This window comes from Oryzias melastigma, linkage group LG11 (genome assembly GCF_002922805.2).
Source record: "Oryzias melastigma strain HK-1 linkage group LG11, ASM292280v2, whole genome shotgun sequence".
Taxonomy (NCBI): Eukaryota; Metazoa; Chordata; class Actinopteri; order Beloniformes; family Adrianichthyidae; genus Oryzias; species Oryzias melastigma.
Window position 1 is genome coordinate 6,475,552 of NC_050522.1, and position 15,990 is coordinate 6,491,541.

Sequence of the window (15,990 nt, forward strand, 5' to 3'; positions counted from 1 at the left end):
ATATGCAGCACACTACCATCTTTTGGCCCGCCAAGTCGTAGCTGTGGAAGCCGTGGAGTGTTTAGTTAAAACTCCTTAACCATTTCCCATTGATTCTCTATGGTGTTCCAAAACTCTACAGCTGTAGTATACTTTCGGCCTCTGGTTGGCGCTGTTAACACTTTCTTTGCCAGCGGTTATGGGTGAATCAACCCCCAAGTGAGTCAACTCTGGGCTTTTTTTGTGTGTTAGAAATTCCCAAGATCCTTCAAGGTCACTTCCAATGCTTTCAGCTGCCTTTTTTAGCTAGTCAAGATGGAGGGACAACGGCAAACGGATAAAGTCAAAAGACCAGCTCCACGTCTCTCATTAGGATCCCAGTTTGCTGTTTGCATTGAAAGAAAGTTTGTTTTAGCTTGCTCTTGTTTTTCAATTAAAATGGCCAGTGAGGTCTTGTTGTTAAAGGTTTAAAGATTAAGAAGTTCTTTATTTTCTCCTTTTAGTTTATGATATTCAAAAAAATATTGTATTTGACCCATGAACCGGGATCCCATTTAGATTTTGGCCCTTTGAGCAAAAAAAGTTTGGGCACCCCTGATTTAAAGTGTTGAAAAGGTGCTTTTCTCCAATTCAGAATCTGATGGAATTTACGTTGTATAGGCAAGCGGTTGAAAACTTATGGTAGTCAAAAGAATGAATAGACGTAAAACTCTTGTTTTGGCTACACTTATAATTGGTAAATTAAAGAGGGTGTCCTTCTCCTCCTTTATAATATAAGATGCTTAACCGTGCCTATCATCAGGTAACAGAGTCAATTAGGCATGAAGTTTTTAAAGCAAGTTTCCACTCAAACACAAAATGCCAGCTTTTAAATCACTGGTGTAATATATGGGAAAATCATATTTCACATTCATAAATTGGAGCTTAATAAAGATTTTATGAAGTCATTATTAGTCTCCTAAATATAGCTTGTGAGAACCAAAACCGTGTGCAGTGACCTCGAACAGAAAGCAGACACACACAATGAACAATTGGACATGCAGACACTGACAAAGGCGCGCAGCCGTACATGAGAAACTCTAATCTGAGTGCATGGACACCCACACGGCCGCTCACACAAACACCATCTCATCTCCATAATTGCTGTGTAGTCAGCATGTCCGTGTCTGGGGGTGACTCTCAAAGTGAGATGTTGACAACAGCAGAGCTGAACTCAAGCTGGGACCCGTCAAAAGGCCTGATGCTGATGGCATTATCCATGTAATTATTCACACTTAAGTGAACTGCCTACTTACTTTAAACATAATGGACTTATGCTGCATCTCTGCTGCCCCTTGATTGGAGAAGTTTAGAGCTCCTGACATCAAAAACCAAATGGAAACCCTTCTACCAGTTTGTCACGAGGACTTAACATATAGCCTTATAATTACATATGACTGAACTGTTGTTTTTTTTTTTCCATGTGGATATATCTCACTGTTTATGTCTAATGTGTGGCTCATTTCCCCTCTTTCTGTTAGATATTGGCTTGGCATGAATGAACGGCGAGACAGCCAACAGTTCTGAAAGCCGAACTCAACATGTTGAGCAAATGAGGAGTGAAGGAACCGGCCCAGAGGGGTCAGGCACTGAGAAGTGGAAGCATATTCGCTCATAAGAGTGTGTGTACATCGTCTCTGCGTGGCCGCATGGCGTGGAGAATATGAAAGATGTCAGACTAGCCTTTGCTTCTCTGCTGGCGCTGTAAATTAGATGTGAACCAGCATGCAGTCCATGCCAGGGGAGAGTACACCTATCAAGGCTGGCTAACTCATCATGGCTCCACGCACTGCAGTCTGGCAGATGAGTGCGGAGTGAGAGTGTGTTTAAAACTTTAATGGAAGTGGCCCTCTGAAGGTCAGGACGGAACACGTAGGGGTGATTTTGTCTGCTTCTAATGGTGTATTAATGATTCAAAGATGCTTCGGCTTCTCATGCCCACCCAGGCACCACACACACCCGTTCTCCCGCTAGCATACATGAATGAACACAAACAGGACGTTGGAGATAAAACAGGGACAAACTCGAAGGGGTTCTCTTTGTCACAGGTCTAAATGACAAAACTAAGATGCTGTAAAACAGCTGTAATTGGTTAGCCCCCTGCTAACTAATTTTGGTTAAGGCCTGGTTTATACTTCATAGCGATCAGTCATTCCATCAATCATATTGCCTCCCTATCACAATTAGTTCATACTAACGTTTCGCTTATGACTTTCCGCAATAATTGTCACATACTTTAAGCCTGACACAACTGTCTCCAGCATTACAGGGGTTTCTGAAGATGTTTACGTCTGTATACTGTTTGGTCCCGACAGGTCGGTGGTATTGTACTTTGTTTGAGTTTGTTTTGAAAAATACCAACATATGAAATAACAGTAGACACTTTAACCCTTGTGTCAACCTAAGTATGTTGACATTGGGAGAGGGGTCATCTGGACCCCACAAGACGGCGCGCTGAACTTTTTTTTTTCCCAATAATTTTTGATTTTTACTGGTTTCCGTGGCAGACATGAAATCCCGTCCACATTCATCCACATTTGTCATGGGAGGGATAACACGTCAATCTAAGGCTTGGGTCATCTGGACCCCATAAGATAGCACAAGGGTTAAAAAGGCTGACGTTATTAGCACATCTGTGGGGCCAAGAACAAAAATGGACGTAAATTCATGTTTGCCATGCGAAATACATGTGGCCAAGATACACGTATTTTAACCCTAACTCTGTCCAGAATTCCTTGCAAATAGTCACTTAAATAAGACTGATGTTTTTCTTGTTTACATGTGACCAGCAAAAAACTGATGGAAAATCATTTTGGGTCACGTAATGCATGGGGCCAAATTGCACGCTGATGCTTGCCTGTCAACCCATTCTCATTCCCAGCTGGTCACATACTGACCTTTGGTCAACGACCCCTTAGCGACATTTCTTGACTTTTTGGGTGTTCCTAACTTGACGTACTGGCTGTTTGTGAAATCAAGGGTCTGCAGTACTGGACACAGTACAGGATGCAGTCTGGTCCACGGGCCGCGTCCAGTACTGGTACCCAAAACCAGTACCCTCACCCAGCACCGGACACTCTACCGGACCCATAACCAGTACCAGGAAACCAGTCCCTGGAAACTGTATCAGATGCAAACCGGTACTGGGTTAGGTGGTACTGGGTCAAAGTGCTGGTTATCTGTGAAATCGAAGGTATGTGGTACTGGACTTGGTACCAGACACGGTACCAGACATGGTACTGTACACGGAGTGGTCCTTGGGAAGCGTCCGGTACTGGTACCTAAACCCAGTACCCTAACCCTAACTGGCACCAGACCCAAAACCAGTACCAGACGCAGTACCAGGCGCAAACCGGGCCTGGACACTATAACAGATGCAAACCCATACTAGGTTAGGGTACCGGTGCGCCCTGCATTCCAGTTGTGATCTTCTAATCACTTAAATTAAGTTCAGGGTAAATAGCGCGATGTGGACGCGATTGTACTACAGGAGAAGGAATTTAATTACAGGTAATGTTACCAATTTGTGTCACATTCCGCAGCAATTGGGGCAATTTCCTTCCGACTGGCTTGTGACCAACGCCACCCGCGCAAATGCAAATCGCCAAGAAGTATAAACTGGCCAAAACAAACAAACTTGAGTTCAGGTGAAAAACACATTCACAGGATGAAAGTTGGAACATAAAAATACATATTTATGAGGCTATTGTTTGATTCTTCATGGTTGCAATTGGGATAAATGTGTATTAAAAAATCAGAATTGAGATTCAATTATACTCCAGCACACTTGTTGGATCGGACAATGCTCTATTACATTTTTTCAGCTTTGACTTTGAAAAGGAAACAATTGATGACTTCAAAAGGACAGCATGTTTGTAAATGCACACAGTGAAATTTTATGGCTTATAATGATCAGAAAACTGCATTTCATCGCTTGCGTTGGCTGTAGTTTGTTGGCGCAGCGGTATCAGGTCTGAGTGAGAAAACTGAGAGGTTGATGGTTTGTGACAAAGTGCCGGGGCAGTGGAGATGCATGAGACCTGAGGGTTCCCATCCCGGTCCTGGGCAGTAGTCTTACCTTGAATGTGGACATGGCTGGATCCCTGTTATACCTGTCTATGGTGTGGAACTTGGACGAGTGGTTGAGCTCATGGTACAGCTCAGAATGTCTTTTGCGAGTGTGCATCACTTTCTGGAAGGGAAGAAAGGAAGGGACAGCTAAAATGAAGTCAACAGAAACAAATCCAAACAAAAAAGGAAACGGAAAAAAGAATGGATGGGGATCTGATGGGAGTTAATGTAGGGACAGGCGAGGGGAAAGGTAAAAATGCTGAGGGACTGCAGTGATGCCAGCCGTGAAAAGGGGGTTAGAAGGTTGCGACAGATCAATCGATTGCTGACTCATGCTCATCCATCACCCGCTTCCTTGTTCTTTCAGATTTTGGCAACTGCGAGTGCCGCAGAAGAGTCCCTAAATCAAAATTTGATTTTGATGACCAGCAAAAATGCCACTGTTAGATAGAGCTGTCAGCTATAAAGTCTCACAAATGGACTGAAATTTAACTAGCCACCATGAGAGCTGATACAATTACCCAAAATAAAACTTCTGACAAAGCCTTTTTACGACTTCGCCATCACTTTACTCTAGAAGGCAGATAAAGCTGAGTATCCGTGTTAATGGACATTGCCGGAACTGCTAATCGTCAAAGCAGCTTGTGACTTTGAAAGTGACACAGCTAAATGATGCCAGCACTCACACCCACCCACTTACTGGCCAAGATTACTGCTTGGCCACAGTTCCAGTTACTTCAAAGACACTCTTCTACGCTCTGTCAAAAAGGTGCCACTACCTCGCCTCTTTCCTTTCTGCCAGCTAAGGCTTTTGAGTCACGAATAATGTTCAATAAAGGATCATCCCCATAACCCTCAAGGAGCTGGTGCTTCTTGATCAATTATTATTCTTTAGTTAAAAAAACTGCTTTTCTGAGCCTTTTTAGTTCTTATTTTGCAAATATATTCCTACAAAACTCCTGCAGTGCAGTGGAAGTATTACTTCCCATTTTTAGAAGCTTATTTTTCAAAAGTCATCTGTCAAAAAAACTTGTTAAAAGTTAACTTTTGGAAGTTCAAAAAAGAAAAAAAGGAAAACAGTTTCCTTTAAATAAACTTTAGAAGGTTTTTTTTTTTGCTCGCCTCTACCTAAATGTGTGATGGATAGTAAACAGGCTGATTTAAAAAAGAGCCAGCTTCACCGCTCATGCAAATGTTGCAGAGCTGTCTTCACGCATACTCCGTGTTAAATTCATATGTCAGAATGGTGGGAGAAGAAAGTCCAGTCTTTAAAAACATAAAAGTAAGACGAAACCTTCACAATATAAAGAAAAATATGTGCTTTTTACGGTTCAGTATCCATTTTTTTTAATAGATTGGACACCCACAGGTCACCCCAGCTTAATCAATTTGACTCCCAAAGGTACGGTGGCCCTGAAGTGAAAATCACATCATCAAATCACTCAACGCAGATCACAACAACAATTAAACAAAGCATGAAACCTTTTAGACATCAAAACAAAACTCCAAAAACCAAAACACAATCCAGTAATAAAATAATTTTATTTACAGGAAGAAGTAGGTACAATATGACATCACTGATTGGATATACAGTAATAGACTGGATACATATTACTGGATATCATCATCCAATCAGTGATGTTTTATACTACCTACGCTTTTTGGTTTGTTTTCTGTCTCATTTCTTTACATTTCATCTTGATTTACTTTTGTTTTTTAATACACACACATATATATATATATATGTGTGTACATAAATATATGTATGTTCTATTTACAAAAACAGAAAAGGTAGGTCCAATGGAACGTTGTTTAATGGATGATGCATTTCCATCATTTCAGCCGAAGGTTACTTGGGATGAAGCAATACTGTATATGCTCTGTACTAATGGTAAAACTTTAATTTAAGATGAATGTTGAAACAGAAACGTAATCATCCAGTCAGCAATATCCCGTAGTAGCTATACTGAAAAAAGTCAAGTGTTGGATCAATTTCAACATTTCTATACATGGTTGCATTCAACTGAAAGTTTTAATTTGATAAAAATTAATATTACATATTATTTTTTTATTTCTAAAATACTACGTTTTTATTAATTGTGTTTTAAAATATATATATATACACTTTTTAAAATTATTTGTAGTTATGATCCTGAATATGCTTTTGAATTGAGTGATTTGTTTGAGTGATTCACACTTCAGGACTTCCGTACAAAAGTCGTGATATATCCAACAAATAAAGCCGACAAATCACTTACAGCTACATGTTACTCAGGAGCTTATTCAGACAAACGAAGGACTCCGATTGGCTGTTTCTTCAACTATGACCCGCCCGACAGACTGATTGGATTGGATGTCGGGTCAGTGCAGTGAATTAGTCAAGCTCACGAATAATGTTGTTTTTTAAATTTTTTTATGGTCGACGGTACGCTGAGCTCTGAGGTCATCGTTGGACAAACAGCCTCTGTTTAGGACGGCTCTGAGAAAGTTGCTCCAAAGACATGTGGGGAAGAGGGACACAGGCGCGCAGGGAGGGGGGGTTCAGCAATGCTTTTCGCTCCTCTATGCGTTACTTAGATTCTGGCAGAAGCACAAGAAAGCAGAGACAGGCTGATGGTAGGCGATCGGGTTCAAGATCTTACCTCGAAGTCCAGCTCAGAGTACCGAACTCTTTTCCTCTGGAAGAGGAGGGGGCAGGGGGGAGAGAAGACAGCATCAATGACCACCCCTCAACCGCTAGAGAGCCTTGGTGATGCCAATCTCTTTGTGGACTTCACAGTGCCATTGTTCAGTCAAAAGAGCAGGGCTAATTTGCTCTGGCTGCTCAACATGATACAGATATTTGGAATGTCAAGCCAAAATTATTCAGTCTATTTCATCGCCATGAGATTAGTGAAGTGGAATAACCCTGAATTACAATGAAATCATTTCTCGGCTCACATACTCCGAAATCCATTCCCTATCCTATCTTTCCTATTTTGGGGAAATTTGTTGGAGAAATTAAGCTTTAAAAAGGCTGCAAAAAAGCATATGAGGGATGGATTTCATCTCATAATCTTGTTTAGGTCCTGCTGCTCTCATCCAAAGTGCCTCCATAGTTCTAGCAAGCGGTACACAAAGCGCCAATTTAACAGCTGCAGACATTTCCAACTCATCTGGCCCTGACATGGCACTGAACGGCGTTCCATCCCAGACTTCCTATTTGTCTCTTGCTGTCTGCCAGATTTGCATTTGGCAGGGAGAGGAGCTGCTCTCCACAGTTATTTAAAAGCTGTATTCATGCGTTCAAAAGGGCAGACTTGCTGATCTGATACTACATCAGCCAAAATGGGGAAAGAGGGCAGAAATTCAAACCAGGAGAACTTTCTCTGCTTCGCTTTGTGAAATGACTAATTGAAAATATAATTTCATTTTATTTTGTAAGATGGTACACATACAGTATGTTACATGCATATACAGAAGCTGTATAGTGCATGTTTTAGTGAGGACACATGAAACAGTCAGACGTAATTGAGAATTTTCTGCTTATTTGTTGATGTTAATATAATTACGTCATGTAAATGTACTGTCTGGAGTTTAATTATTTTTTTCGGTGCATTTTGTTGTGGAACTGTGTAGTAATTGTGTAGTGTTTTCTCTAATAAATTGTGATGTAGACACTCCTAAGTTCATTTAAATATTGCATAATTTTAAGAATATCTGATGCAAGACTAAAGATAACAGCAGAGTAAAACCATGTTCTTATCTGAGACGGAAATAACGGATAAAAAAAACTTCAAGTTCACAGTAAAGACATTTTTAGAGATAAAAAAATAAAAAAAATGCTATCAAGAAAGACTGTTCATCTTTGCAAACTGACATTTTATTGAATAAAAGGATCTTTTTATTTAATAACTGTTGTGTGGTTTGAGACTGTTCGCATGTTGAGATATTTTTTTTTTTAAATTGATCCAAAAAGGCTTTAATCACATTTAACATTTTTGTGCAGTTCCACTTGTTGGAGGCAGAGCTTTAGTAACCAGTAAGTTGGAGGTTTGATAGCAAATATGGTCAAAGTCTGGTTGTTTTTAAGAAGGAGATCCACAATTAAAAAAATCTGTAAACGTCAAGTCAAATGTAAAAAGGGGAGGGGCCAAAGCAATACTGACGTAAACAGATAATTAAAAAAGGTGCAATTGCGATCTATTTTACGGGACATCAAAGTAGAAAATAAATTCAATATTTTTTTTCTTTTCAAAAAATTAAAGTTAAAAAACCAATTCTGATTACTATCTGGTGCACATCAGATAATAACTTGAAAAAAAAAAATAACTTCAATTTTTAGATTTTTTTTTTCTTTTTTTTCATTGACTATCTGGTGTGCTTCAATTACTATCTAGCGTGCAGCAATTATTATATGGTGCGCGCCAACGACTAAGTGGTGCGCTCCAATGATTATCTGGTGGGCACCAATCACTATCTGGTGCACACCAATCACTATCTGGTGTACACCAGTTTGTAACCAGAATTTTATTATTATTTTTTTAACTTCAATGTCCCTTTATGGCTTTGCACTATTTTAGTAGTGAAGTAAATTTTTATTATTATTATCAAAAGAGTTGAAAAATGTGTGCAGTGCAGAACTTGTAATTAAACAGACAGCTGTGTATTTGGCAGTTAAAAAAGGTAAATTTCTATATTATCATCTGAAGTCTGTTTTCAGTAGCTTGATTAGATTATTTGGAGATCCAATCTAAAAAGTTTGGACAAAAACATTACTTTGCGTGACCTCTCAGTTTCATTTCACCAAACCAGTGGAACAATATAACATTTTCTGAATCTTATCTTGATATCAAGCATATTCAAACAGCAGTAAATGACATTCAGAGACCTCCTCCTCAGAGCCTTTATCATCCCTGTGTGCTTGCTTCGTTCCAACAGTTATTGTTTCACAGTTTTAATGACTTGCCTTCAGCTTCAAATGAGGCGTCTCTGCTTCTCTGTAAATGTGACACTGCCACTCTTTTAATCAACCAGCAAAACGCTTTTGGCACAAAAACACTGTGTTTATTTACTCTTGTTAAAGCGTAACCCCTTCAGTGTGAGAGAAAAGTAAAGGTCAGTTCGGAGGCATTTACCTAAGAGTTCCCTCTGATCTTGTTTGCTTCCATTAACATGTATGTATGTAAGGTTGAGGAAAGCAAACACTTGTCAAGGAAGTGGTGTACTGATAAGAAGAAGTTCAATAGAATGATTGTTTTAACCAGCGTTTATAAATAAACCTGGTCTGTTCTTTGTCAGAAGTGTAAAAATGTTTGATAGATAAACACTTTTCTGAAGGAAACCTTTGTAAAACTATGAAGGTAGGTCCTTATGCCTTAGTCACATGTACCAGTACTGGGGATTGATCTGTACTGGCGCTACAAGTTTTTGGGTTGTCTGGGCCCATAGAAGGTCATGAAGAGGAGCGGTTGCATATAAAGGGGAGCACAGGTTTGTCTTGCAGTTCCTTTGATGTTTGTGCGGCCACCTTAAGGGACATTGTGACAATGGGACCCATCGTCATCATGAATGTGGTAAGTGTATCGTGAAGTATTTGCGAGGATAATGTAAGTTACACGCCCTTATGACATATGGTTCCACACTTATGTGAACAGCACTAAGGCTATGATCACATATCCCAAAATGCCACATTGAGGTGACCTAAATGCCAGTTATTTAGCAAAATCTGCAGTTAGCCACGTGGCTGCATTTGTAATCAAGCAGCGGCAGTTGCAGACTTGCATACCGCAAAGCAGCAAAAGAAGAAAAAAGTTAAAATTGACCGGCGACCGGGCACATTTAAAGGGTGTGTGGTGGCAAGCAAGTGGCAGGTAGGCAGTAGAGGGATAACTGACTGATAGGATTGTCTACCAGGCGTCCGAAATTGTCCAATGATTGGACGATTTCAGACTGCCACCCTCCAGCCACCATCCTGCCGCCCCACTGCCACTATCCGGTTGTTAGGAGTCTAGAAATTGTACTGTAGAAGTGCGGGCACTTGACAAGGGCTGTTGAGATGGGCCAGGGGCCTGGTGAAGACAAGACTGCAATCCGCCAATCCCAGCCACAGATAACCATCGACCCACTATTCCCTCATTGTTTCATGTGTCAGTGCATACAAACAAACTCCCTGAGAACATTGAAGACCACTGTGAGCAACAACCTCCCCATCCAGTGCTCCACAAGTCAGTGGGTGGCTCTTGATAGGGAGGGCCGCCATCCACAGACATTTACACATCGTCCAATCAGACCTGCTACCAGTCGGAGATCCAGCTGCCACCGACCTGTGGCTGTCGTACAATTTTGTAAAGGCATCATCCCTGCCTGACTGATGGTCGCCAGAACTCCACCATCTGCATTCATGACCACACCAGTTATGATTGGGCGGCGGTAGCTAATTTTGAAGATTATACCGATGCCTCCCTACTGTGCGCTGGCAATTGTGTATTTGACAGTAGTATAACAGACCCCTTACACACCGTGTAGGGTTTGGGGGGTTGAAAAAAGGAAATTAACCTACTTCCCCCCTAACTTAGACCGGCATACCAACTGTTTGCTATAACCTGTTGCCCGCAGCTTGCACATGGACAAGTATGCTCTGTGAACTCACCGACTGGTAAATACAATAATCTCTAAATTTTATGTGGGCCATCTGTATGCCCCATAAAGGTTTGTCTTTTTCACCAGCAGACAGCCCGTATCCATCCAAAAGGGTGGCTGTGACTAAGGCATAGGCCATACACAATTTGTCCAGGAATCCTTCAAAAGATATGTATTCAATTCTAATTACGCCACTTGTATTTTCCATGTTTAAAACGACAGAAAAGATATTTTATCGTCTGACACCCTACAAAGAATACCTTTGCCACATGCAACTCATCAATCTACCCAATTTATATGGTAACCACATCAGCATTGTACCCGACGTTGTTGTTGCAAAGTCACATGACCAGGAGGAGAATTTGACTGAATCCACTGGTTCATTTCAACAAGTTTTGTTTGTGTGTATGGAGAAGGTGGGCAGGTCCAGGTATTATTTGTTGATTGGTTCAATTTACCTGGAAGCATTTTGGAACCCTTGAAAATGACCTTTTGTTGCTTCTTTTTTTCAGTATATCTAAGAATGAACACAAGAAGTTAGACCTGCCTAAGCACCTCCAGTGGTCAAGTTCTTCAGTCGCTACAACCCTCATGAGAATAGGACATGGTCCCAGGTGTGTTGTGTTTTAAAAATAAATCAACAGCTGTTAGGACATCCCACCATTAACGGCCTCTCACCCACCTCCAAAGATCCCGCTGAGTGGCTGGTGTTGGCATTGGTACTTCCCAGGTTGCGTGGCAGGGTCCTGGTTCTCTCTACTGTAGGCCCGCTTGTTAAAATCTGCCTCACTGATGGTCTCTGGCCCGCTTTCAGGTGGAGCGAATGCCCGTGGGAGTGCATGTGTCCTCCGTGGGAGTGCACGAGACCCCCCTGAGCCATCAAGTGGCCATGCCCATGGGGCATGGTTTTGATCGTCCCGTAGGAGCGATTGAGGTTCATGGTGAGGTTCATGTCGCCCACGCTGGACGGAACAAAATCCGCCGGGTAGGCTTCACTCTCGGCTGGGTGAAGAGTCAGAGGGGAGGGAGGGGGAGGGAAGGGGGCGTCCTCCACTGCGATGTTGAGAGGCTGGTCCTCGCCCCCAAGTCCCAGGCCTCCCCCTTGCGAGGAGGAAGCCGGGGGTTTGAGACTGACCGTCCTGCGCGGTAAGACCATGTAGTCTCCCTCCCCTCCCCCGCTTCCTCCCCCGCTCCCTCCGCTTCCCGCACTGCCATCTTGGGAGTTGTTGGAGGAAGCCGGCGGTCGAGCCCAGCCCAGGCCACTCTCGGTGCACAGGTAAATTGGAGTAGTGTTGCGCTGCTGCCCCTGCTGCCTCTGCTGGTCCAAGTTCAGCTCTTTCTTCAGCGGGGATTCGCTCAGCTCATTGAGGCCAAGGGTTGGTACCTTGAAAATGAAATAATCATTTTTAGAAACAATTTCAAAGCAATTTATAATTAGTAATTACATTTATAATAATAATTAAAAATTAATAATAATTTTAAAAAATCCCTAACCAAGGGGTCCAGTCCCCCTGAAGCTCCACAGCCACATGTAGCTCTGTAATTCCTCTGTTGTGGAGATTTGTTTTTGGAAAAAAAATTTATATGAATAAATAATGTGTTTGCATTTCTGGATAATTTATTTTTAATTTTGTCATTTATGGTATGTTTAAATGTCACATAATTGAGCAAACTAATAGTAAAAAAGCTTAATCTAGTGTTTATCACTCCACAATGATAAAAAATGCCATCGTTGACTTTACTCTTTTTTTTTTTTTCTCGCATTTTTAATTCAATTAAATCTGCTGGAAAGGCAACACATTCTTAATCCCTAATCATCACATACTGACGTTTGGTTAAGGACCCCTCTGTGTAAAAAAATAAGTTTTGGGTGTTTCTACCTCGTTGTTTTTTGACATGCTAGCTATTCTCATTAAATCACGAGTCCCATCCTCCAGGCAGTGAACCGGAACGGTCCAGTATCGGGACACGGAGTGCACCGGTACCCTAACCCAGTACAGGTACACTAAAATGGAACCAGAGCGCGTTCTGTACCATGTCTGGGCTCGGTTCACATCGGATACTGTGTCTGGTACCAGATGCGATTAGGGTACAATAAGATACCAGACCAGACCCGATACCAGTATCTTGTGGGATACCTGACTCGACCAGTACCAGATGTGGTTAGGGTACCGGTATTGTGTCCAGTACCAGAACCCTAACCCTGCACCAGGTGCGTCCTAAGGACCAGTCCGTGCGGTACAGAGACACGTCCGATACAGCAACCTGGGGGTTGCGGACCATTGGTTTTACAAACAGCCAGTATGTCAAAAAATGACGAGTTGGGGACACTCAAAACATCAAAAAGAGTATGTGACGGAGAAGGAGAACATAAGGGTAGATCTTAATTTGAAAGGGACTTCAGGTGTGCTGCCAACACATTCTCATCCCCAAGTCTTCACGTATTGACATCTGGTTAAGGACCCTCTGCATCACTTTTGACCTTTTCGTCCCCTACTTGTCATGTTTTGACATACTGGCTATTTATAAAATCAAGGGTCCACAATCATCGGGACGTAGTACTGGATGCAGTACAAGATGCGAACTGGCCCTCGGGACGTGTCCAGTACTGCTACCATAACCTAGTACAGATACCCTAACCTTAACCCAGTACTGGTTCACATCCTGTACCGCATCTGGTACTACGTCTGGTACTGGTTCACATCCTGTACCGCATCTGGTACTACGTCTGGTACTGGTTCGGTTCTGATACTGCATCTGGTTCGGTGTCGGGTTAGGGTTGGGGTACCGGTACTGGGTTTGGGTCTCGGTGCCCTATGCGTCGTAGTACTATACTGGTACTAGTTCACGGCCTGGAGGTTGATGGGAACAGCCAATACGTCGAAAAACAACCAGTTGGGGACACCCAAAAAGTGACGCGGAGGGGTCCTCAACCAAACGCCAATATGTGACGATTTAGGAGTGGGAATGTGTTGGCTACGCTGCTGTCCAAGGTAAAAAAAATATTGCAAATATTTAAAAGCCACCTGTCAAATAAAATATATTTTTCTAAACGTTTCGTGAGACTTTCCAGCTCTGGTCGGGATTTGTTGGGTTTGATCCAAATGGCTTTTATTGTGAAAGGTCGCAGACCCCTGCCTAAATTTGATGTCACACGCCTACCTGTACGATGAGATTTGGTGGCGGGATATTTCCAGGCAGGGAGCTGAAGTTGACCCCCACTCCTCCTTCCTGATGGGCTGTGAGTTTAGGATCGTCTTCGTCGTCCAGGGAGATTCGAGACAGGGTCCCGGTGATGGTAGCTGGGTTACACGTGTTAACATCTTTGAAAATGACTGAAGTGAAACAAAAGGAGGCAGAAATTCGCAGAGACAGGAAGTCAGTTTAAAAGTGTGAGTAAAACTAAGAAGGGGGGCAGTTGGGGCAGTTTTCCAAAGTGGAAATTGGGGGATACAAATTCAAATTGATACATTTAAAAAAAGTCATCCACAATAGGACGGCTTAAGTGGGTTACTAAATTACATTTCTTATTTACTTCTCAGACTTTCTCCTTCTATTATATTGCTTTAAACATATCTCACAAACTCTTAGATACGTTGAGTTTTAAATTACTCAAATTGAGTTTTACTTTCCAGACTTTGGAGAAACTTTAGGGATTGGTTTCCAGCAAAGCTACCCAAAAATGAACGCTAGCCATCTTTCCACTGAAGGAACGTCTGGCAGACAGGAATTGGAGGCGAGCCCTTAAAAAGCTTATGACCAAGTGAGTTTTAATCCAGTGAAAGTAAGCTCAGTAAACAGAGATCTGAGATACAGAAATCCATAAAAGAGAAAACAGATCAGAGCATACGTGAAGGTGGCAGATCGTTTTCCAGAGCTGCCTGCTTGTTCCTGCGGTGGAAAGCTGCATTAATATGCGTTCAGTTTTGTCACAGCATCAACAGTCTATTGCTACAATCAAAGGAAAAGCATCTTTAAATTCAGAACTGATGTCATGCTCTGGTCGTTACCCTATGAAAATGAGGACATAAAACCTGGTCCAAATGTACTCTAAAAGTGAAGCTTTTATTGTTTGATCAAGAACTGCAGCCATTGAAAAGAGCAGTGAGAACAGAACATGTCGCATTCCTGCGTCGTCATCTCATTGGTGCAAAATGATCAGAAAAGATTAGTCTGATTCGACGTAATCAGTCCAATCTCATTTCTGCATCCAAAATGGGCATCAAACAAAACAAGATCTACATAAAATAAGTATCTATAGACAAATCCGGCTGTGATTTTCTGTGTGGCTATTCATGGATACTAGAAACTTTACATTAGCAGTTCACTTTAGTTCAATTTTTTTCAAAAACTTACAAGAGTAGAAGAGAAAAAAGTGCCATAAATTTGTAATAGATCACACAGAAGTCCCAAAAAAATTAACAATTTTTTGTTGACTGATACAGGCTTGCATTATAAAGATAAAGTGAATACGTTCTGAGCAGAGACCAGTTTACATTGAAATTTCTGCTTGAGTAAATCAACATGATGTCAAAAGTGCTTGGCTACTTGTCATCCAAGAACAGTTTCTTGGCAACAAATAATTAAAATCCTCAACTTCTATCATTTCTGTAATGTCAGTCAGCAACAAATCATTGAATATACTGATATACGGGGTGCTCTAAAAGTCATCAACTAACTGAAATTAGATTCATAGCAAACACTAGTTTAAAATATTGTACTAATTAAAGTCCCCCATGACAGTTTTTTTTAATGTTCCCAGAAGGGATTTCATTTTAATTATGAAGTTTTTAACCAAAATCCCACAACCTAAATGTCTTAAAAAGCCATTTTTCAAGTTGATCTGAAGCCTCTGTTTCCAAAATCTTATCTGAGGGGGCGTGGCTTTTGGAGCTGAGCAGCACCGCTCATGATTTCCTCTGTCTGATTACGATAGCTCTGTGTCTATGTCCATCAATATGGGTAATGTCCAGCCGTATGGTTCTGATCCGGATGTCAGCTGGACGAGGAAGTGAAGATCTTCATGGACAGAACTTCCTCCAAAATCCTGATTCTTTTTCCTTCCAGTTCACCAAAGACTCTTTTAGCTAATTCTCCAATGTTTATTGACTGTGATCAATACATTCAATCATTGGTTTCTCAGAGTTCTTGATAAAATAATCAAAGCTAACATCAAAATGCTCTTTCATTGATTTACAATCCTTTCCAACTGCGGTCAAATGAGCCGCCGTTCACATTTCCGTGGTCACATCAAGAAGCTCCGTGGAGTCTGGTGGAGAT

At 41.6% G+C, this 15,990-nt stretch overlaps 1 protein-coding gene across 21 annotated transcripts in view; it reads right to left on the bottom strand.

Annotated features, from left to right (window-relative positions):
- The window catches only part of adgrb2 (adhesion G protein-coupled receptor B2), a 346,501-nt gene that overhangs the window by 24,649 nt on the left and 305,862 nt on the right, over positions 1-15,990 (bottom strand). For 18 of the 21 annotated variants that reach the window (XM_036214184.1, XM_024293674.2, XM_024293614.2 and 15 more), the window contains 4 exons: positions 13,873-14,045; positions 11,393-12,094; positions 6,732-6,767; positions 4,097-4,210 (listed from right to left, as the gene is read on the bottom strand). In XM_036214184.1, coding sequence (XP_036070077.1) covers positions 4,097-4,210; positions 6,732-6,767; positions 11,393-12,094; positions 13,873-14,045 — 1,025 coding nt within the window. The remainder of the gene's footprint in view (positions 1-4,096; positions 4,211-6,731; positions 6,768-11,392; positions 12,095-13,872; positions 14,046-15,990) is intronic. The other 3 variants (XM_024293551.2, XM_036214185.1, XM_024293630.2) reach the window with 2 other exon arrangements.